This window comes from Mandrillus leucophaeus, unplaced genomic scaffold (genome assembly GCF_000951045.1).
Source record: "Mandrillus leucophaeus isolate KB7577 unplaced genomic scaffold, Mleu.le_1.0 Scaffold511, whole genome shotgun sequence".
In the NCBI taxonomy this organism is placed as follows: Eukaryota; Metazoa; Chordata; class Mammalia; order Primates; family Cercopithecidae; genus Mandrillus; species Mandrillus leucophaeus.
The window spans coordinates 88,297-112,577 of record NW_012105487.1 but is presented as its reverse complement, the minus strand read 5'-3'; the positions used below and the strand labels follow the sequence as shown (position 1 = coordinate 112,577).

Genomic DNA, 24,281 nt, shown 5'->3' with positions numbered 1-24,281 from the left:
TCACAGATGACTTTTATTCTACTCCTCGTCTTCTTTTTACAAATTTTGTGTAACAGACACATACAAAGGAAACATTCGAAGTTTTAAAAATCGAATAAAAATGTAGTTACGCCTTTCTGAAAAACAAATAAATTACTTTTCACTTTATCGCTAGGGGGAAATGTTATTTCTCCAATCATGTGTATCTTTTAAGACCAGAATACACCACTGCATTCTCAAAATCCACAAGGCTACTTTTCCATGGGAAGTTCTGAAAGAGTCCGAACACTAAAAGAACTGTCAGAAGGAGAAAGTATGGGCTCACAGCTTTCAAGATGAGGGCTGCTGGCTGCAGTTCCCAGGGGCACTTGTTTGTTAAACGCAGCCTCATAAAGGACCAGGGACAGAGAAGTATAATTTTAATTCCCTGGAGCAGACAGTGATTCCCCTGCCTCACTCTTGTTAAATACACATACAAACACACACACACACACACACACACACACACACACACACACACACTCCATCATGCCCACCTCTCTGAGACTCCTGCAAGTCTCCTTGGCTAGAACGACAAGTCCAGGAAAATTCACTAATGTTATTTTTTACCTCTCCTGAATAGGACCTTCCCTAGCCCTTTACAACCTTGAGCCTTGGGCGAGTTATTTCACTTCTAGTGTCTTAGTTTCCCCAACCATTAAAGAGGATAATGGTAGTTCCTACTTCATTGTAGTGTTGGGAAGACAAAACTAATCTCGATGCTCTAAAGGGATTAGAACAGTACCAAGCCCATTGAAAATACTACATGACAAAAGATGTGTCTCTCTCATCTTCTGCTTCTCTCTCCATCCCCCTCACTTTCTCTCTCTCTGTCTCCCCCTCCCTTTTTCTCTCTCTCCTTCCGCATCTGGAAGGTGATCTTTATCTTCACCATACAGCATTTTGCTGATAGCTTTAAATAAGATTCAAAAGGCAGAAGAAATAACAAAAGTCATCTTGCCATTTCATGGGGTAAATCAGAGATGAGATGAAGTCATTCACTTCCTAAAGTGAGTTTTTTTGTTTTTTAAAACAATCCACCTTTTTCTTTGGGTCTGCTGACCCATGATTGCAGGACGTATTGTGTTTTTTGTTTGTTTGTTTGTTTTGTTTTGTTTTGTTTGAATTTTGGTTTACCTGGCACTGAGTAACAAAATAATAAAAATATATATCTTTTTAATAATACCAGTATGCGCAGAAGTAGGACAAAAGGGCTCCCATTGCTTACTGAATTGCTCACTAATCACTCTCTTTGGATTCAATGGGGAATTCCACAACACACCTAACTTTTCATTTATTTATTTTTTATTGGTTCTGGGAGAGGTTTGTGATTCATTCCGTGTAGGTTGCAAGCCCTTGTACTACAGGAACAAATGGTCTCTGGGACAATTTGGTTTATTAACTTTTACGGCAAAGGAGGGAGACATAGAAGAATTGCTTAACTGCAATAGGCTGGTGAAAAGTTTAGACTTTTGTAGTTCAATGACACTGTAAGATATTTTAACTGGTCCTGTTTCTTGATGATAGATGGTCTGATTGTAGAGAAGGAGGCAGCATGATGGAGTAGAAAGATACCTGGCCAAAAGACAGAGACTCGGGCCATGGTCTATCGGGGGAACCCCCCCCAATATTTCCACATAGGTTCTTTCTATTTTCCATAAGTATCGGCCGGCTGAAAAATGAAGAGAAAGAGTACAAAGAGAGGAATTTTACAGCTGGGCCTCCGGGGGTGACCTCACATATCGGTAGGACCGTGATGCCCACCTAAGCTGCAAAACCAGCAAGTTTTTATTAAGGATTTCAAAAGGGGAGGGGGTGTAAGAACAGGGAGTAGGTCACAAAGATCACATGCTTTAAAGGGCAAAAAAGAGAACAAAGATCACATGCTTCTGAGGAAACAGGACAAGGGCAAAATCAGAAACTCCTGATAAGGGTCAACAAAGATCACAAGGCAAAGGGCAAAAGCAAAGATCACAAGGCAAAGGGCAAATCAGAATTACTGATAAGGGTCTATGTTCAGCAATGCACATATTGTCTTGATAAACATCTTAAACAACAGAAAACAGGGTTCGAGAGCAGAGAACTGGTCTGACCTCAAATTTACCAGGGTGGGGTTTTTCTCCACCCTAGTAAGCCTGAGGGTACTGCAGAAGACCAGGGTGTATTTCAGTCCTTATCTCAACCGTGTAAGACAAAGACTCCCAAAGCAACCATTTATAGACCTCCCCCCAGGAATGCATTCCTTCCCCAGGGTATTAATTATTAATATTCCCTGCTAGGAAAAGAATTTAGCGATATCTTCCCTACTTGCACATCCATTTATAGGCTCTCTGCAACAACAAAAATATGATTCTCTTCTGCCCTTCCCCGCAGGCAGTCAGACTTTATGGTTGTCTTCCCTTGTCCCCTGAAAATCGCTGCTATTCTGTTCTTTTTCAAGGTGCACTGATTTCATATTGTTCCAACACACGTTTTACAATCAATTTGTACAGTTAACACAAATATCGCAGTGGTCCTGAGGTGACGTACATCCTCAACTTACGAAGGTAACAGGATTAAAAGATTAAAGTAAGACAGGTATAAAAATTATAAGAGTATTATTTGGGAACAGATAAATGTCCATGAAATCTTCACAATTTATGTTCCTCTGCTCAGCTCCAGCTGGTCGCTCTGTTCGGGGTCCCTGACTTCCCGCAACAATGGTCACAGCTCTGTCACACATGCCCAGCCACATCACCAGGCTCCTCATGTCCCTGGGACTCAGTGTCTTTCTTCACACATAAAGAGGGTGAACTGGACACAGACCTGTCTCAGTAAGGTTTTGTCATTTCAGGGATGATGATAAGTCGTATCTTCCATATAAACTTCATGGGGAAATAAAAGGAACTCTCCCATTCATAAAGAAATAACAATCTTAATACAATAATAAGCATTTGTTGTGCTGCCTGCCTGGTGTTGCATTTAACCCCCACAGTGAAGTAGGAAGAGTCTCCCTGATAGCAGAGATGAATCCCAGAACTAACAAAGGTTAAGTAAGTTGCCCTAGGTCACAGAGCCTGTGACTGGTGGCACCAAGCCTTGGGGCCTGACACACATCTTATAATCATGCCTCTCTCCATGCCGCCTCTCTAGGGGAGTGGAAAAACCATTCAAGCTGTTAAGGATTCAAAGTAACTCAAGTGAAATGTGCAAGTTAATAAAGATGAAGGAGCAATGTGAATGCTTTTATAGTTTTGTGAAGGATAATTCAGGATCACAGTACCCATGTAGAAATAACAGAGTCATTACGAGAGACTTAAAGAGAAGCCTAATTGCAGCATAGAAAGAATGAAAAAAATCTGAGATAGGACAAAAAATGCTTTGTCTCTATCATCTGTGCTTTCTCCTTCAATATTCTCTTTTAAAATGGTGAATTCAGCACTTGGAATTTAGTAAGTAAATAAGATACTGGGTAAGCATGTTGATGCTATTTGTGCAATTTAGGCACGTGGTATACCAGATGGAGTGAGAACAGACACTAGGGCTACTGCTCCATGAGCTGCTGTTTACATTTAATGAGTTGCTTTGGGTTGGTCTAAATTAATCCACTAGCTACGAAAACACTGTGGGAGGTACTGGAAACATACACACAGTTCTTCTCTCAGAAAGATCTTTAAGAACTCTTTACCCCTTAAATTCTGTGACTTGTCATTAAGGCAAGGAACGATAGGTTGACGTGAGTTATTTGAACATTCCAAGCTACAAATGACATAAAAACTTATTCCTATGAAGAATCAGCAATAAAAATTTAAATAAAGAGTTATGGTTGGTAGTATATACTTTGATGTCCATCAAATTCATGATTTACAAGGCCTACTTTTCCTGGCTTATGATGTAACTAAACATCTCAAAGATATAATATAGCAATGAGATGATGCTTACATGAATATATTATGTTTTTATGAAATACAATGCATCATTCTCCTAAAAAGAAGCCAGTGTCGGAAAATGAATCCTGTAGATTCTAATTTCTGCACTGTGCGAGGACTACTATTGAATTATTTTCTACCACAATTTACATTTTCTTTTGCAGTGTTGTAGCAAAATAAGCCTCTTTGTTTGCACTGGTTTCAGAATTAATTTAGTTTGTATATTTGTTCTCTCCTCCTCTCCCTGGATTTGGTTTCAAATTAAACAGTTGTTTTCATTAAATTCTCTTTTATTTGGCCTTAGTTCTTTGGTTACTGTCATTATTCTGGATGGCTGTCCCTGTTTTATTTTTGAATCTGATATCTGTACACTGTTTTAAATTGCATTTAATTGGTTAACTTCCATTTTCTATTGTTTACCTCGTTCTGGGTACTATGATTTCTGTAACTACATCTGATTCCTGTCATGGTGTGATCTTTTTATATGAACCTAAACACCATACAGGATTGGCAGAATGAGAAAAAGACAATCAACAATTTGATGTTTACTGAATGTGGACAAATTACAAGGAAGAAACAAAAATGACATTCATCACAGAGATTGTCTTGAAAGTTAATGATAAACTTAGAGTCTTGAAAAGCAGCAGGAACTCCCTTGTTTGGTAAAGCCAAAAATATCAACATCTTTTTTTTTTTTTAGCTTAACCTAGAAATAACCTCTGACAGAAGCAAAAGCAGCCACACTTTTCAATTTCAAGCTAAAAGAACTAAAAAGTTATTTCTACCTAATAAAAAAGTACAATAAGATTCTGAATTCCCACAGAAACTCTTCATCTATGTTATAACACATCAAAAGCCACCAAGGGGCCATTTATCCTGTAGACCAGTGCTAATAAAGTTTTGTGGGCATTTGTGATGGTGTTCATGGCAAGGGAGTAGGGATAGGGAGTTTTAGCACAGAGGAGAAGGTAGCAAGTTAGTTTTTATAAACTTTCTGGAAGAAAATACAGAAAGATTTTTAAAATTTATTCCAGTGATTCTTTTAACAAATGTTTCATAACACCTCTTAGGATCCAAGTATTGTTCTAGAGGTTGGAACTATAGCAATAACCAAAACAAACAAAATCCTTGCCTTTTTAAACATTCCATAATATTTGGAAAAGAAGAACAATAACAAATATAATAAGTCAGCAGATGATCATTGCTATGAAGAATCAAGCAATGGGAAGAGTGACTAGGAGTTGTAGGGTTATTAGAGAAAGCTTTCCTGAGATGGGTCATTTGGGTAGAGACCTGAAGAAAATAAAAGAATGAGTTATGTCTACATCTAGAGGGAGAATATTCCAGGAAGAAGGCCCTGGAACAGTAGAGTATCTGGACTGCATTTAATGAGGCCAGTGAGTGAAAATATAAATGGTAATAGATTAAGTCATGGAGGTGAACTTAGAAAGGAAAAGACCTGTGTAAGTATGTACAAGACTGAGGGAATGTAAACAAATGATTGGTAAATTTAACTATAAAAGTTAAAAAATTTCTGCATAGCAAATTCCACCGTGAATGAAGAGAAAAATAAACAATAACTTAAGGGAATATATTGGTAATTCATGAAACAAAAGGATTGGTTGTTTTTATTGTTTTCAAAAGAAACTTTTTTATGTCAAAATGAAAACAAATCCAACAGTAAAATAAATAGACAAAGAAGAGGAAGACACAAAGCACTGGAAGCAAATAGCTTTTAAACTTATTAAAAGATGTCCCACCTACCGTATAATGAGGGAAATTCAAGGTAGAACCACACTGAGATGCCAGTTTCTTACTGTATCAGATGGACAAAGATCCAAACCTTTGATCTTAACATATCAACGTTTGAGACTTAAAGAATCAGATATTGTCATGTATTGCTGGTGAGAATATAAACAAGTACAGCCTTTATGAAGAGAACTTTGGCAAAACTATCAAAATTTTGTGAGCCCTTATCTTTGATCCAGCAGTTTCACTTCCTAAGACTTTATCCAACAGATTTATTTGTACATAGGTTGAATTATGTACAAGGGTATTCACTGCAGCATTATTTGTAATAGCAGAAAACCCTAGGACATGTTGAGTAGTGAGAAATGAATGAGAAGCCAAGAGTGGAGTCTGATTATTAATCTCTTTGTAAACTTGAACCCTTGAAAGTTCTTGATTAGGTAGAATGATAATAAGGCTGTGCTTAGAAAAATGTGTCTGACATTGGTTTCAGGATGGATTGTGTGTTGGGGAGAGCTCCAAGTTCAATGTCGTTTAAAGAGTTCTGTTTGAGCTGAAAGGGGAGAATCCTTGTTTAGGGGGAGAGGTGCCAGGCTGATATTAGGTAAGGCTGGTGAGGTAGGTAGGGACCAGCGTATGAAGGGCCTTTCTCATTTTTATTTTTATTTTATTTTACTTTAAGTTTCAGGATACATATACAGAATGTGCAGGTGTGTTACACAGGTATATGTGTGCCATGGTGGTTTGCTGCACCTATTGACCCATCCTCTAAGTTCCCACCCCTTTCCCCCTCAACAGGCCCTGGTGTGTGTTGTTTGCCTTCCTATGTCCATATGTTCTCATTGTTCAACTCACACCTATGAGTGAAAACATGCGGAGTTTGGTTTTCTGCTCCTGTGTTAGTTTGCTGAGGATGATGGCTTCCAGTTTCATCCATGTCCTGCAAAGGACATGATCTCATTCCTTTTTATGACTGCATAGTATTACATGGTGTATATGTGCAACATTTTCTTTATCCAGTCTATCATTAATGGGCATTTGGGTTGGTTCCATGTCTTTGCTATTGTAAACAGTGATGCAATAAATGTGCATGTGCATGTGTCCTTACAGTAGAATGATATTCCTTTAGGTATATACCCAGTAATGGCATTGCTGAGTAAATTGGTATTTCTGGTTCTAGATCCTTGAGGAATTGCCATACTGTCTTCCAAAATGGTTGAACTAATTTACATTCCCACCAACAGTGTAAAAGCCTTCCTATTTCCCCACAGTCTCACCAGCATCTGTTGTTTTTTGACTTTTTAATAATTGTCATTCTGACTAGCATGAGATGGTATCTCATTGTGGTTTTGATTTGTGTTTCTGTAATGATCAGTGATGTTGAGCTTTTTTTCATATGTTTTTTGACCACATAAATTTCTTCTGAAAAGTGTCTGTTCATATCCTCTGCCGACTTTTTGATAGGTTTTTTTTTTCTTGTACATTTTTTAAGTTCCTTGTAGACTTTGGCTATTAGACCTTTGTCAGATGGGTAGATTGGAAAAATTTTCTCCCATTCTGTCATTTGCTTGTTCACTCTGATGATTGTTTCTTTTGCTGTGCAGAAGCTCTTTAGTTTAATTAGATCCCATTTGTAAATTTTGGCTTTTGTTGCAATTGCTTTTGGCATTTTCATCATGAAGTCTTTGCCTGTGACTATATCCTGAATGGTATTGCCTAGATTTTCTTCAGGGGTTTTTATAGTTTTGAGTCTTACATTTAAGTCTTTAATCCATCTTGAGTTAATTTTTATATAAGGTGTAAGGAAGGGGTCCAGTTTCAGTTTTCTACATGTGACTCGCCAGTTTTTCCAGCACCATTTGTTAAATAAGAAATCCTTTCCCCATTGCTTGTTTTTGTCAGGTTTGTCAAAGATCAGATAGTTGTAGATGTGTGGTGTTATTTCTGAGTTCTCTGTTCTGTTCCATTGGTCTATATGTCTGTTTTGGTACCAGTACCATGCTGTTTTCATTACTGTCACCTTGTAGTAGTTTGAACTCAGGTAGCATGATGCCTCCAGCTTTGTTCTTTGTCTTGGCTATATGGGTCTTCTTTGATTCCGTATGTAATTTAAAGTAGTTTTTCCTAATTTTGTGAAGAATGTCAATGGCAGTTTGATGCAAATAGCATTGACTCTATAAATTACTGTGGGCAGTATGGCCATTTTCATGATATTGATTCTTCCTATCCATGAGGATGGAATGTTTTTCCATTTGTTTAATATAAATAAATCCTCTCTTATTTCCTTGAACAGTGGTTTGTAGTTCTCCTTCACAAGGTCCTACACATCCCTTGTTAGCTGTATTCCTAAGTATTTTATTCTCTTTGTAGCAATTGTCAGTGGGAGTTCATTCATGATTCAGCTGTCTGCTTGTCTATTGTTGGTATAAAGAAATGCTTGTGATTTTTTCACATTGATTTTGTATCCTGAGACTTTGCTGAAGTTGCTTATCAGCTTAAGGAGTTTTTGGGCTGAGACGATGGACTTTTCTAAATATAGAATCATGTTCTCTGCAAACAGAGACAATTTGACTTCCTCTCTTCCTGTTTGAATATGCTTTATTTCTTTCTCTTGCCTAATTGCCCAGAACTTCCAATATTATGTTGAATACGAGCGATGAGAGAGGGCATCCTTGTCTTGTACCAGTTTTCAAAGGGAATGCTTCCAACTTTTGCCCATTCAATATGATATTGGCTGTGGGTTTGTCATAAATAGCTCTTGTTATTTTGAGATATGTTCCATTAATACTTAGCTTATTGAGAGTTTTTAACATGAAGAGATGTTGAATTTTATCAAAGGCCTTTTCTACATTTATTGAGAGTCATGTGGTTTATGCCTTTGGTTCTATTTATGTGATGGATTACATATATGGATTTGTATATGTCGAACCAGCCTTGCATCCCAGGGATGAAGCTGACTTGATTGTGGTGGATAAGTTTATTGATGTGCTACTGGATTCAGTTTCCCAGAATTTTATTGAGGATTTTTACATCGATGTTCATCAGGGATATTGGCCTGATGTTTTCTTTTTTGTTGTGTTTCTGCCAGGTTTTGGTATCAGTATGATGCTGGCTTCATAAAATGAGTTAGGGAGGAGTCCCTCCTTTTCAATTGTTTGGAGTAGTTTCAGAAAGAATGGTACCAGCTCCTCTTTGTACCTCTGGTAGAATTCGGCTGTGAATCTGTCTGGTCCTGGGCTTTCTTTGGTTGGATAGGCTATTAATTACTGCCTCAATGTCAGAACTTGTTATTTGTTCATTCAGGGATTCAGCTTACTCCTGGTTTAGTCTTAGGAGGGTGTATGTGTCCAGGAGGTTATCCATTTCTTATATATTTTCTAATTTATTTGCATAGAGGTGTTTATATTATTCTCTGATGGTAGTTTGTGTTTCTGTGGGGTCAGTGGTGATATCCCATTTATCATTTTTTATTGTGTCTATTTTATTCTTCTCTTTTCTTTTTTATTAGCCTAGCTAGCAGTCTATCTATTTTGTTGACCTTTAAAAAGAAAAGAAAAGAAGGAGCTCCTGGATTCATTGATTTTTTGGATTCATTGATTTTTTGGATTCATTGATTTTTTGGAAGGTTTTTTGTGTCTCCATCTCCTTCAATTCTGCTCTGATCTTAGTTATTTTTTGTCTTCTGCTAGCTTTTGGATTAGTTTGCTCTTGCTTCTCATGTTCTTTTAATTGTGATGTTAGGGTATCGATTTGAAATCTTTCTAGCTTTCTGATGTGGGCATTTAGTGCTATAAATTTCCCTCTTAACACAACTTTAGCTGTGTCCCAGAGATTCTCGTATGTTGTCTCTTTGTTCTTATTGGTTTCAAAAAACTTCTTGATTTCTGCCTTAATTTCATTATTAAGGAGTCATTCAGGAGCAGGTTGTTCCATTTCCATGAATTGTGTGGTTTTGAGTGAGTCCGTTAATCCTGAGTTCTAATTTGATTGCGGTGTGGTCTGAGAGACTGTTTGTTAATGATTTCAGTTCCTTTGCATTTGCTGAGGAGTGTTTTACTTCCAATTATGTGATCAATTTTATAATAAGTGTCATGTGGCACTGAGAAGAATGTATACTCTGTTGATTTGGGGTGAAGAATTCGGTAGATGTCTATTAGGTCCACTTGATCCAGAGCTGAGTTCAAGTCCTGAATATCCTTGTTAATTTTCTATCTCGTTGATCTGTCTAATATTGACAGTGGGGTGTTAAAGTCTCCCACAATTATTGTGTGGGAATCTAAGTCTCTTTGTAGGTCTCTAAGAACTTGTTTTATAAATCTGGGTGCTCCTTTATTAGGTGCATTTATATTTAGGATAGATAACTCTTCTTGTTGAATTGATCCCTTTACCATTATGTAATGCCCTTCTTTGCCTTTTTTTTAATCTTTGTTGGTTTAAAGCCTGTTTTGTCAGAGACTAGGATTGCAACCCTTGCATTTTTTTTTCTTTCCATTTGCTTGGTAAATTTTACTCCATCCTTTTATTTTGAACCTATGTGTGTCTTTGCATGTGAGATGGGTCTCCTGAATACAGCACACTGATGAGTCTTGACTCTTTATCCAATTTGATGAAGGGCCTTTCTTATGCCAGACTAAGAGGGTCAGACTTTATGCCTTTAGAGCAGGGAAGTGGCCCAGTCAAATGCACGTTTTTAAAAGACAGCTCTGCTAGCAATGTCAGAGAAGAGATTAGAGAGCAACAAAGCCAGAGATAATTTTTAAAATCAGAAACAAAAATGTTTCAATACTCTAAAAAGGGCTAGGACCTTCTGCCTGGGTAATTTGTAGTCCCAAGTTGTCCCTCTTTCCAGGTCATTCAGATCCTGGCTGCCTGCTGTGGTTATATACTCCTAAGTCCCCACTAGCTGTGCTCTCTTTCCAGCCTCTCCTGAAACACATTCCAACTCAAGATCTCATAAGCATTTTAATTCACCGATTTGGGTGAAAGCTAAGGATGTGTGTACTTAACGTGCCTGTCTCCAACACACCACAGGAGACAGCAGTGCCCCTAATTACATTCATGCCATGGGCATTAATCAGCCTATATATAAACACTGCAGCCACATTTTTCTTTTTCTTTTTCTTTTAATGAATAACTGGGTGCCAATGAGTGAATTAACCAGAGTACTTTTTAAATTGCTTGATTTTTAAAAATTCTTTTGTATGCTTCTCAGTGGGGAAAATATCTTGGTTAAGCTAAAACACACATGCAGCAGATAGTTAAGAGTAGGTGAGCATTGCTTCTAAAGAAAAGAGAAAAATTGGGTGCCATGGAATTCTGATACAACAATAAGGTAGATTGTGCTTACAGATTTCATTTTTCAAAGAGTTGATCATTAAGGACAAATTTAGATGACTTACTGAGAACACTGAAATGACACATTATCATCTTAATTCAAATATCCCCCAAAAGAAAGTTTTTTTAAAAATTTTAATACGCTTCATCTATGTCACTTCAAAAAGATTCTAAACTCCATGAATGCAGCACCATGGACAGCTTCTGTGCCCCTACCAATTTATAGTGACCCTCTTTGGTACTTAACAAATAGTTATTAGATTCACTTGAGCTTATTTGAATTGAATTTTCAAGGTTTTTTCTACCTAGGAGAATCTTAAAAACATATCTTTTTGGTAATTTTTTTAAATTTTACTTTAAGTTCCAAGATACATGTGCAGAATGTGCAGGTTTGTTATGTAGGTATACATGTGCCGTGGTGGTTTGCTGCACCTATCAACCTGTCATCTAGGTTTTAAGCTTCACATACGTTAGGTATTTGTCCTAATGCTCTCCCTCCCCTTCCCTCTCACCGCTCGACAGGCTCCAGTGTGTGTTCTCCTCCCTGTGTCCATGTGTTCTCATTGAATATCGTATCATTCTTAAAAAATGAGTTTATCTTCTTGCTTTGTCTAAAACACTTTGAAAATCAATATGTTCTAGGTTAAAGTCAGTGGCATTCAGGAAAGCCATTTCTGATTTTATGTCTCTTTTTCTCAAGAAGCAAATTGAAAGTGTATATATAGTCATATTGAGTCACACTTAAGATTTATATTCTAAGGGAACATAAACATTTAGGAATCTCCTTACCAAAAACAGCAGTAAGATAGTTTTTAATCCAATGCCATCCAGACATAGCAGATAATGGCTACCTCCCTGTGTCAAGAAACTTCACTCTTCATGAAGTCAATACTTAGACAAAAATCAGAGTTGTTTCCTTCTTCCAAACCTACTCTGTATCTCTCTCACATTCCAAGGGAGACATGGTTCCTCACCTGAGGCTAGCTGATGTGCCTTTGGTGTACCATAATGCCTTGTAGAAATTAGAGCAAATTCTCCGTTCCTTTCTGGACAACATTTTATATTTTCTTGACCATCCCAATGTTTGTAATCAGAGGAGACATCATAAATGCTAAATCTGTTAAATATTAATTGACTAAAATTCTGAACATTTAGGTCCTGTCAAACAAAAAGGGGAAATTATCTGAGTAGTTTATAAATATTATCATTTGGCTGTTCCAGTTTTCTCTTGCCACAAAACAGATTATCCTCAAATTTAGCAGGTTAAAATAACAATCCTACTATTATAAATCAGTGTACTGTGTGTATTAGTCCATTCTCATACTGCTATAAAGAACTGCTTGAGACTGGGTGACTTATAAAGGAAAGAGATTTGATTGATTCACAGTTCTGCATGGCTGGGGAGGCCTCAGGAAACTTACAATCATGGCAGAATGGGAAGCAAACATGTCCCTTCTTCACATGGCACCAGTAAGGAGAAGTATGAGCAAAGGGGAGGAAAACTCCCTTATAAAACCATCAGATCTCATGAGAACTCACCCACTGTCATGAGGACAGCATAACTGCCCCCACAATTCATTTATATCCCACTAGAGCTCTCCCACGACACATGGAGTTTATGGAAACTACAATTCAAGATGAGATTTGGGTGGGGACACAGCCAAACCATATCACTGTGGACCAGATATTCAGGCAAGGCTCAACTAGTTGATTATTCTGCTCCATGTGGTGTTGACTGGGTCACCAAGTGGTAATCAGCTGGCAGATGGTCTGGTCTGGAAGGTTCAAGATGGCTTTGCTCATATGTCTGGCACCTTGGCAAGGGCAGATGGAGATCTAGGCTCAACTGGGACTGTCATCTGGAATCCCTACACATGCCCCCTCCAGCACTGTGATCTCAGAGTAGAGTCTTGTAAGAGACAGAAAGTGGTCTCTTAAATACTAGCGCTGGAAACTGGCAGAGTGTCACTTCAACCACATGCTGTCAGTCATAGGAGTCACTGAGCCAATCCAGATTCAGAGGACAGGACATAAACCCCACCTCTCAGTGAAAAGAGTGTCATAGATATTGCAGTCATCTTTAATTGGCAAAGAAGCACATCATGAGAAAATAATGCAGCTTTGTATCTTTCGCTAATGAACTCATCCATCAAAAGGCAGCTATTATCAAAAGATTAATTTAACATGCAAAAGAGCACCAGCTATGCATCTTAAAGTCATCCATGTGCCTTTTACTCCCTTATTCCTCATAGCAATTGCTGTCAATACTTCCACCAAAATATCTTGCAAATTGGTCCTTTCCTTTCCCCTTACAGTGCCTGGAGGTGGTGACTTACAAAAGCTAAGCTTTGTTAGGAGCTAATTTTGTGCTGGTCATTGTGCTGAATAACTTTACAAGCATGATCTCATTTCATTGTGCCTACCACCACTATGAGGCATATATTGTCATAATCTCTGTTGCATAGATTAAGAAAATGGGACTTTGTGAACTAAATGACTTGTACATTATCTCCCAGCCATTTAGTGGAGGAGTCTAGATTGAAACCTGGGCACCTGACTCCACAGTCTTCATTCCTAACCAGAAACCCCATGCTTACACAAGTAGAGGGCCTTGGCCCAGAGGCGCAGCTTTACCCACATCCTGGCTCCTTGCCTTTGGTTGGGCACCTCTGGTGGAGCTGCTACATGGCCCCCACCAACCTATGCTAACACACAGTGTCTCTCTATGTACATCCACACTTCATGCTGATATATCAGTTATTTCTAATATATCTAAATTTTATTCTCCAGATAAAAATTACATACTGCTTTAGGGAGGCAACAGTCTTCTTTAAGGAGAAACAAAATGGGCAACACAGGAGATGTAAGCAGAAAGGATCTGCTGATCTTTAGCTGACATACTGTAAGTGTCCTGATTTAATTGACAAGAGAAAACAGCTCCAAGAGCAGAGTTAAAAATAATGTTCCCAATATTTCAAAATATAAGTGGCACAGAGATAATTAAGACAGCCCAGGATGGCAGCCTCTGGAGTAAGTTATGCTATGTTGTGACTTAACTGGTTTCAGAGAAGCTTACCAACTACTGCCTTGATGTCACCAAGTTATTTTGTGTTTTCTTCACTTTGAGCTGAGAGAGAGGCTGAGGTGTCATGTCCTAAGGCATGGCTTTCCTCAGCCCCAAGGTGGGAAGGAAGTTCTCCTCCAGGGAGCTTGACTGATGATGACAGGCTTGCCTGGCGGGTGGGAAGCAAAGCAGTCAAGCACAGATGCACGCGGCTGCTCAGTGGGCCATGCAGACCCTGTCTCCGCCTGGGGCCTGGGGTCAAAGAAGAGCCACCATTCATTTTGAGGCCTTTTCCAAGTCCCAGGGCCGACAGCTCTGACCTTCCACTGCTTTGTCACCTCATCATGTGTTTGAACTTGGCCTCTACAGGCAGTAGCTATGAACCTGACCGTTTACAGTGACCTCGAAAAATATTGGAGGAGTTTTCTGAAAAGCTGCTTTTCCTTGCATGTCATGAATATTTAGAACAAAATAGGGAACTGGGGATGGGGGTGATTATATCATGAGAATACACATATGTTTGCTTTTTAAATTTTTTTCTTCTTTTAGACATCATGTTATTTGTGTAGATTTCTCTGGCCTTCTATCAGGTAGCTTTTTTTCACAAACAGCTCTGTCATCAGAAAAATATAAGCCCAAAAACACACTATTGATGCCCTTTGTCAGTCTTCCTCCTATTCTTCACAAAAACCTATGTATCATTATAGTCAGTGCATCCACATTATTTTATCTAGCTGTTTCACATACATTTTCTCTGAGCTTTTCTAATAATTTGAATAATTTATGTGTTTTTTAGTAAAAGGAATCCAGTATTTCAATGTATTTGCATACATTCACACTAGTTAATGATTTATCAACAGGTATTTTGATTAGTAAGAACTACTGAAATTAATCAATATAATAGTCATTAGTGTTCTTATTATTGTGGGTAATTTAAAAAAACATGAAATCTACCCTTAGCAAATTTTTAAGTTTGCAAAAGGTCTCACTAAGGATGATCCTGAAGTTTTGAGCCAATGTATACTGGCTTTGGAGTCCTCAAAGGAGAATCTAATTTTATTTCATGTTTTTACTTATATTGTGTTTTTTAAAAATTAGTAATGGCATAAACCAGATAAGAAACAACATAAAGCAGCATATTCTGACTGGTGGTCTACATTAAAAGAAAAATAAATAGGGCCTACTTATATCAAAAATGTATTATCTTAGTTTATATAACAAGGCAAATGAATTGAGATAATGAATAGAAATATAGGAACTGGTAGTTTGGGCAAATGGGGCCATTTAGTTTTATGTTGAAGAGTGCTGGGTCATCAATAGGATTGCCTTTTCCCAAGGCCAAGAAGGCACCTGCTTAGGAAAGGGTTAACTTCAGCACTTTTATTGTGGCTGGGGGAGATGAGTTTGCAGGCCTCAGAACCTGCAAGTCTAGTACCATGGTCAGGGTTCAGTGTGGAACAGAAACATTGAAATCACCAAAGGGAAACTTCCCCACTTTATGATACAAATCAAACAGCTTCTCACCTTACCTATAGAAGATAAGTTCTACTAACGGAGAGAGTGTTTTAATTTAAACAAGAAGAGAACCTGCTCAGAGATGATTTCAACCCCATAACTTTGAACTGTGACTCTATGTTAAGTCCTTATGATCCAACCCAAAAACTTTTCCTTTTTCCCCCAGGCCACAGTAGCTTTCAGACTTTGAATATAGCTGATGTCTTCAACAGAAAACTAAATATTTCCAAGCAATACTGCATTCATTTCAGTTCAGTGTAATTTCATCAACTTTTTTGAGAGCTTATAATGTGGTGGGTACCATAATAGGCCTTGAATATACAAAACCAAATCAGAGAAGCTCCCCTGTCCCCCAAAAGATGTCAAAGTGCAAATGCTGAAAGGAATGCTGAGTAGTGTGATCACATCCAGACAGATCTATACATCTTGAGAGACCCAGAAATGCTTCACACAGGTAGATATGCTTCAATTGGGTCTTGACTTTTGTGCATCCAAATTCACAAATCAGCACGTCTTCCCTCATATTCTCAGTTTTCCCCAGACTCCAGAAGAAGATAGGTGAGACCTCCTTTTCTAAATGCAGCTGATCCCTGACCTAATACTCTTTTTACTTCATGTGGAATCATTAGATATATTTAACATTCTGCATTTGGACTAATTTCCTTATTTTCAGCCCTGGTTCTAGACATATAAAATAATTTTGAATCTTCAAACAAAATACAATCATTAAGATTCAGTCATCTATTTCATTCTGTACTATAATGAAAGCAAATTTTAAAACGTGAATGCACGGTTATTTTTCATCCAGTTGTTTTAACAATGTTTAAACACAGGTTGGGAACCTGGAGCTCCCAGTTCACAAATAAATCATGTTTCTGTATTTTAACAGATGCAATGCTCTTGGTGGCAGAGCGACTGGAGGGGCCATTCAACATTGAATCGGTCATGGACCCGATAGATGTCAAGATTTCTGAAGCCATTATGAACATGCAAGAAAACAGCATGCAGGTGTCTGCCAAGGTATTTGCGTTAGTAATGTATCTGCCAATACATGGACGTTACACAGGTGCGGTAACCTAAAAACGAAGTAACTAGATATGTCGGCTGGGCTTATAAATTCTAATATGCTGTCAGTGAGCTTTTCCTGTTGAGCCACAAATTTGCTACTTCATTAAAAATGTCTAACAAAATGGCATTGAGAAGGAAAGCAATTTTTTAGCTTGCAACTACTCAATCACGAAGAAATTATGGGCTGTCAAAAAGTTTCAGAGAGCCCCAAGTATGTTGACTAATCCCTCACATTTGTGAGCAATTTGGGGGGAATTTTCTTTTTAATATTTGAAATGTCTGCACACCCTCGCCCTGTTCTCTCTCTAGCAACTTCTAATTATATCTTCGGCTGTGCAGACCAGGCACATGTTCTATATTTTCAATTGTAAATAATTAAACATCCCATCTGACTTCCTTTTAAGACTATGGTGTAACTTTCATTAACGAATCTTCAGGGGAAAATGCTCCTTTGTATGAAGTCAAGCACACATGAAAAGAACAAAAGTAGCACATTTTCATAAATCACAGGAGACAAAGCTCCTGGGTTTGCAGCTGCACAACACAAATGCCAGGTTCACAATTTTTTATTTGTTTCCACCCAGTTGAAGATAAACAGGACCCGCCTTAAGCAAAATTGAGAAGTTTGCAGTGGGTCTCCTGCCTCTTCCTTCACCAACCTTTTTCTCCCATAGTGATGCCTGCACAATGCCCTTCTGTTCTCTCGACTAGTCTCCCTTTCATGAAACACTAACCAAATCTGTATCAGTCCTTTAAACCTGGTGACTGAGTGATTGCATTTTAATTGAAAGTCATTTACACAAAAATATGTCAGGCAAAGAGTTGCATGATTAGCTTTCTTTAATATTTAAAATCCTTTGTGAAAGAGATTTCAAATATAATCACGCAGGAGGGGACAGGTAGTAGGAAGACCTTGCAGAGCAGAAAAAAAAAGCCACGGATTCCTACTAGGTCTCCTTGGCTAAGCATGAATCAAACTAGATTTGGGCTTTTCAGGGTGAACTGGTAGGATGAAGAAGAAAGAATCTGGCCTGGGTCCCTTTTTCTCCCTGGGAGATTGGATGAGCTAGAGTTTCATAGGCCTTTTTGGGGGTTTTAATGAGCTCAGGGTAGCCTGTATAAAGGAGGATGCTCCAAATTACCATCACCTGTTGGGGAAATAGCATGTTTGGGGTTTCCATGAAAGGCCATTTTCTTTCTTTCCTGTGGAAAAATAGCAATCATCCATTCCTCTCAAATCTATGCCTAGAAACCAATTAATGTTATTTTGAGAGGCATGGTATCCCATTGGTACTCAAGTAATCAGGTGCTAAGATTGTTAATGTCAAAAACAGCTCTAGAAAATAGAACAGGAGGAACACATGGACAAAATTATCTGCAGTTTGAGACCATCACAACTTCTTAGAAGTAAGTATCTGTTTCCATTGGTGCATGTGCATACATTTTCCAAGTCAAGTGTTCTTTTTTACCCTTTTCATTCCATTCATTCATTCGTTCATTCATTCAGCAAATGTTTATTGAGAATCCATGTGGCAGACATGGTTTTGTCCTGGGGATAGGAGTGAACAAAGCACCATTTCTGCCCTAAGCTTACCTTCTAAGAGGAGAGACAGACACTGAACAGATCAGAAATTATATGAATTAATTAACATAACATAGCACCACACAATAATAAGTAATAGGAAGAAACTTCTCCTTCCCCAGGGCCTGGACATATTTGAACAGGAAGTTTCTATCGTTGATTATATTTTTTTTTCAAGGATCCTCAGTTTCTCTAAAAGCAACAGCTTCCTCACTGGTCTCCTGGCTTCCACTCTAGAACCCCTTCCAATTTATTCTTCATCCAGTAACCTAAGTATTTCTACAACATCAACAAGGTCATGCACCACACCCACCTCCCTCCATGTCCCCAGTCCCCCACTGTGCCTTTCTTTTGTACTTAGAATGGAATAAACTTCTTTTGTACTTAGAATGGAATAAAACTCCTGCAAGCTCTTGCATTATCTGGCCCCTGCCTACCTTCTAACCTTGTTTAATACCACTGGCCCTTTTGTTTACTTGTTCAGCCACATGGTCTGTCTCTCAGTTCCTTGAATATACTTGCAGCTTCTCGTCTGTAATGTTTTTCACTCCTCTCACCTTTCAGTAGGTCCGTCTTGCAATTCTCTGTAACAGAAATCTGTCACAGCATCTATTATATATGTGTTTGTTTGATATTTTTTCCCTACCAGTCTTCTCCTGACTTCACTCACTGAAACTCCATGAGTGGCTGGAATCCCAGCTGTGTAGCTAGAACACAGCCCAGCACTTGGCACATAGAAAGTGTAGGCAGATGCTTGTTGAATACATAATAAAGAAAAAAAGGAAATGCACCGGTGAGTGAGCTGCAAACAACTGTTAAGACATGGACCCATTTCAAGCAAAGAAACCATGCCTTCTCAATCCAACAGAGCTTAAAGGTAAAAAAGAAAAAGAAAAAAAGAAACCACTTCTGTAATAGTTACACTGTTTGTCCTCAACCAGTTTGTATTGAGTCTGCTGCGTGGCTGGTCATTTCACTCCCGCACCCTGCTTTCTTTGTGGAGTTACATTTCTTCACTTAAAACTACAAGAGCTCCTTTTTTAGGAGAGTTGGCCTGTTCACACAGGGAGATGACGGGGAGGCCAGCTTCAAGTTTAAAAAATGTTATTTCTGAAAGTATCATCTACGTATATTAAATCCAGTGTCTGAAATGACTCCCACAAAGTTTTGTAGTGTAACAAGTCAGGGTAACTAATGTCACTCACCGCCATGCAAATTGATGGAGCTGTGGCACAGTGTGGAGGTTAGACAGTTAGATGTTCCTCCTTTACATTGCTACAGGTTCCCTATGTCCATCCAAACCTAGAAAAATAAATAAATCTTTAATAAAAGGAAGACAGGACCAGATATCAGGGGACCTGGATTTTAGGTATGTCTAGTTTACTCACTGATAACACAAAGACAAATTTTAAGTTCCTAATATATACTAAGTGTTGAAATGTCCCTTAGTGCTCCATCCTCATCTATAAAATGTCTAGATAAGAAGAAATAATATGGTTTTATGGAATACCTTTGCAAATTAAAATGGTAGTTCTCAAGTTGGGGTTCATGGTATTCTAGGGACCCCCACGACCATTGTGGGTAGTCTGAGAAATCAGAACTATTCCTTATGATAAAACAAACAGGATTTGCCTTTCCCCAGGGCTGTATTGACATTTGTATTGATGGCACAAAAACAATGCTAGCAGTTTAGTATGAATCAAGTCAGTGGCATAAAAAATGTTTCGTTTAAGAAATCTTTAATGAAGTAATAAAAATCATTAATTTAAAAGAAGAGGCAAGGTGTGGTGGCTGTCACCTGTAACCCAGCATTTTGGGAGGCTGAGGCAGGAGGATCACTTGAGTCCAAGAGTTCAAAAGCAGCCTAGGCAACACAGAGAGACTTCCATCTCTACAGAAAATAAAAATTAGCGCAGTGTGGTGGTATGAGTCTGTAGTCCCAGCTTCTTGGGAGGCTGAGGTAGAAGAATCACTTGAGCCAGAGAGGTCAAGGCTACAGTGAGCTATGATTATGCCATTGCACTCCAGCCTGGGCGACAGGATGAGACCCTGGCTCTAGAAAGGAAAAAAAAGGAAAGAAAAAAAGAAATTGGCCCAGTTCAAAGAATGCGCTAACTAAATTATTATCTTCTTTAAATTTATTTTTAATTGTCAAATAAACTTGTATATACATGTGATGTTAAAAGATTGTTTTGAAATATGTATACATTGTGAAATGGTTAAATCAGGCTAATTAACAAATGCATTATACCTCACAGATTTATCATTTTTTGTAGTGAGAACACTTAAAATCTACTCTCTCAGCAATTTTCAAGTATAAAATACATTGTTATTAACTACAGTTTAGGTCAAGTATTCTATTAAAAATTCTTCAAGAGATCAGATGGACTGTTTATTACTAGAATGTAAATCAGACATTTTTGTGAAAATTTTCCAACTATCATTATTACAGTATTGCTGTTAATAAACAGTGTACTTCAGTATGATACATATCTTTGTAAGAAATGTTAAAATCAAGAGTAGAGATAATATAGGGAGGCCGGACATGGTAGTTCATACTTGTAATTCCAACACTTTAGGAGGCTCGGGTGGGCAGATCACCAGAGGTCAGGAGTTTGAGACCAGCCTAGACAATATGGTGAAACCCCGTCTCTACTAAAACTACAAAAATTAGCCGAGCACAGTGGTGCACACCTGTTAATCCCAGCTACTCAGGAGACTGAGGCAGGAGAATCTCTTGAACCTAGGAGGCAAAGGTTGCAGTGAGCCAAGATTGCACCACTGCACTGTAGCCTAGGTGAGAGAGCAAGACTCCATCTCAAAAAAAAAAAAAAAGAAAGAAAGAAAGAAAAAAAGGGATAATAGAGGGCATGTAAGAGTCCACTCACATGAGAGGACACAGGACCAAGGGTCAAAAAAATGGCAGAAACAAAATAGTATGTCTGGTAGGGCTGGCACAGAGAAAAGAGGATGCAAGGAATTAAGGAAGAGGAGAGGAAGAAGAGAACAACAAGACTCTTCAGGAAAGAGGGAAAGGAAGCCAGGAGCTAATGTGGAAGACAGAGTTGAGAAAGAACTAAAGCCAGCTTTAAATATCATGGAGAGGTAAAGGTGGTTGGAATTTAGACAAATTCCATGGGAAACACCAACAGGATTTGCTGGTGGAACAGATGTATTCTGAAAAGAGATTTTATTTCATCAGGGGAATGGAATTTACTTTTAAATTTAGAAATATGTAGTTTCATTTACCATATAAGCCACATCCATGAAATTATAATACACCTTAAGTAGAGTCTAAAATCTATATTCTAGCTAAGAACTGGGTGGTTGAATTTATCTTTTTTTTTTTTTTTTCAAAGAAACCCTAGGACACTGTTGATAAACAGTCTCGTCACATTTGAAGTTCTAGATTTCCAGACTGAGGCTGAGTATTTACATAACCAGAAATATGGTTAACTTCTGAGAGGCAAGCTCCAGGTGAGGCCAGAAGCTAGCTCCTAATTGGGGCCAGACATCCTGAGGGTTGTAAAGTTTAGAAATTAAAATAACTTTTTCCTCTAGAATATGATTGGCAACTTCTCCTTTGGAAATCATTTATTGTATTAAAGCAGTTACTATTAGAAGTCATTCCCAGAGCCTCTTTCAGGAACGCAACAATATTTGTAACTGCCAACTCGTATTTATTGAGTGCTTACTGCCAGGGACAATACTAAGTGCTTTACATGGTTTCTATTGTGTAATATTTATAATAGTGCTTGTGATGAGATACAGCTCCCTATTTTGCAAAGACAGAAAAGTTATTTTCCAAGACAGAAAAGTTAGGTAACTTACCAAGGTTTGACGGTGCAAAGGGTAGAAGAGCATCTGATTCCAAAGCACATCTCGCTAATCGATGCATAACCCTAACCCTAACCCTGACCCTGACCCTAACCCTAATGATGTCAGTGCCTACTGAGTCAATCTCACACAAGGGCAAGGTTCAGTAAATATTTACTGAATAGATTAAGTGTTAGGAGAAAGTTCTACAGCCAAAGGTAGCAAAGCCAGGAGGACCCAAGCTCCCTCTTTCTGACTGATTCCTTTTACAGCTACGCCTAGTACTTCCACGTGATAAATTCTAATTAAATATTTCTCTTATCCAACCCTGTCATTCATTGCTTCCAACCTCTCCTAGAGTTTTAATAGTACACAATATAAAATCCTTTTTTCTCTCTTATGTATCTGAAGGCCAAAGGTGAACACACCACAGTTTCAGATGGGACATCTCTTTCCCCAAACTCTCACATCATATCTAGGAGAAGGAATAGCTAATGTTTTTCTGCCTAATAATTGAGATCATGAAGAAGTGGGACTTACAGACCAAAAGAAAGATTTATTCTCACCATGTATATTCATGCTCCAGTCTTGTCTCAGATCTGTTTTTATAGGGACTGTCAGATCCATTTTCTCTCTTTTTAGCCCACAAGGAAGCTATTAGGGATGAGGCACGTTGAGATTATTTCCAAAAAATACATTGGCTATGTCCAGTTGTATAACCAAGTTAGAATATTTTGGTAATAACATGACACTTATTTCAAACTCCATTTGTATACCTTTTGTACAATATTATATGTACATATACATTTTTAAAGACCAGGGGCAACAGCATATTAAAACTTTCCCAATTTCCTTTTGGGGACAGAATCTCCTAGTAACAGTGACAACCATGGTTACCATTGGTTGAACACCTGCTGTATCCTTTCAACGAACACTCTGCCAAGTACCAGGCACAAGGAATACAATACAGAATGCTATGGTCTGGCTCTGTGTCCCCACCCAAATGTCATCTCTGAATTGTAATCCCCATAATCCCCACATGCCAAGGGAGGGAACTGGCAGGAGGGGATTGGATCATGAGGGCAGTTTTCCTCATGCTGTTCTCATAATAGTGAGCGAGTTTTCCCAAGATCCAATGGTTACATAAGTGTTTGACAGTTCCTCCTTCACACACTCTGTCTCACCCACCGCCATATAAGACACACCTGCTTCTCCTTCTGTCATGATTTTAAGTTTCCTGAGGCCTCCCCAGCCATGGGGAACTGTGAGTCAATTAAACCTCTTTTCTTTATAAATGACTCAGTCTTGGGCAGTTCTTGATAGCAGCATGAAAATGGACTGATACAGAGGGCAAGACAGAGTCCTTCCTCTGGTGACATCTTGGTCTTTCTAGATGTCTTCTGTATTTATTTCAACTCCTCACAGCACTCCTGTAAAGAACATTCATTTCTTTGTTATACAGGTAAGAAATGTTAAGTCTAGAGAGATTAAATAGTAAGCCTGAGGTCATGTAACAAACAAGTGGTGAGTAAGCCTGAGGTCATGTAACAAACAAGTGGCGAACGGGGATTGCAGCCCAGGTCTGTCAGATTCAAAGAGAAAGACTTTCCCAGCATGCCATGCTGTTTCCTCAGTAATTACCCTCCCACCAGCACCAGATAGACTTCAGCCTTTGAGGATCCAGCCGTCTAAGGGAGGACTGTTGCCCACAGCATACTATAGGGAACCTGTTGATAGGAAACATAGGTGTTAGTGCTTCAAGCCCCAACCAAGCTTACTACATTCATCAATTTCAATCTTCATCAGAGGCACGGAAGAGCCTTCATTATTCCACCATCTTCCACCACCACAGTTACCCAACAGTTCAGAACTTTGCAGATTTGTGGAAATTCCCCAAGGGAAGGGAGAAAAAACCTGAATCCCTGCCTTTGAATTTCAGATGTGTGGATAACTTTCTTCCTATCCTATCAGGGAGGATGAAACTGATCTCACTATATATCATTTAACTATATTCGGAATAATTTCAAACCTAATCTAGGAAAAGATTGGTTTGTCAGAGATAATCTAAATTAAGAAGGAAGACTTATTACATTCCAGTTGAAACCATCCATTCAATTAATTCTTACTACTGACGAGGGTAGAACGCATTAAAGATGAGCAGGACAGCCTTCAGGTACTTAATTTTCTCTAGACAGTTTTTCCCAATCTACAGCTCAAATGAAGATGA

The 24,281-nt window shown here is 38.4% G+C and overlaps 1 protein-coding gene across 2 annotated transcripts in view; it reads left to right on the top strand.

Annotated features, from left to right (window-relative positions):
* The window catches only part of LOC105551239 (glypican-6), a 1,217,642-nt gene that overhangs the window by 1,106,263 nt on the left and 87,098 nt on the right, over window positions 1-24,281 (top strand). For both annotated transcript variants that reach the window (XM_011996405.1, XM_011996404.1), the window contains exon 5: window positions 16,478-16,608. In XM_011996405.1, coding sequence (XP_011851795.1) covers window positions 16,478-16,608 — 131 coding nt within the window. The remainder of the gene's footprint in view (window positions 1-16,477; window positions 16,609-24,281) is intronic.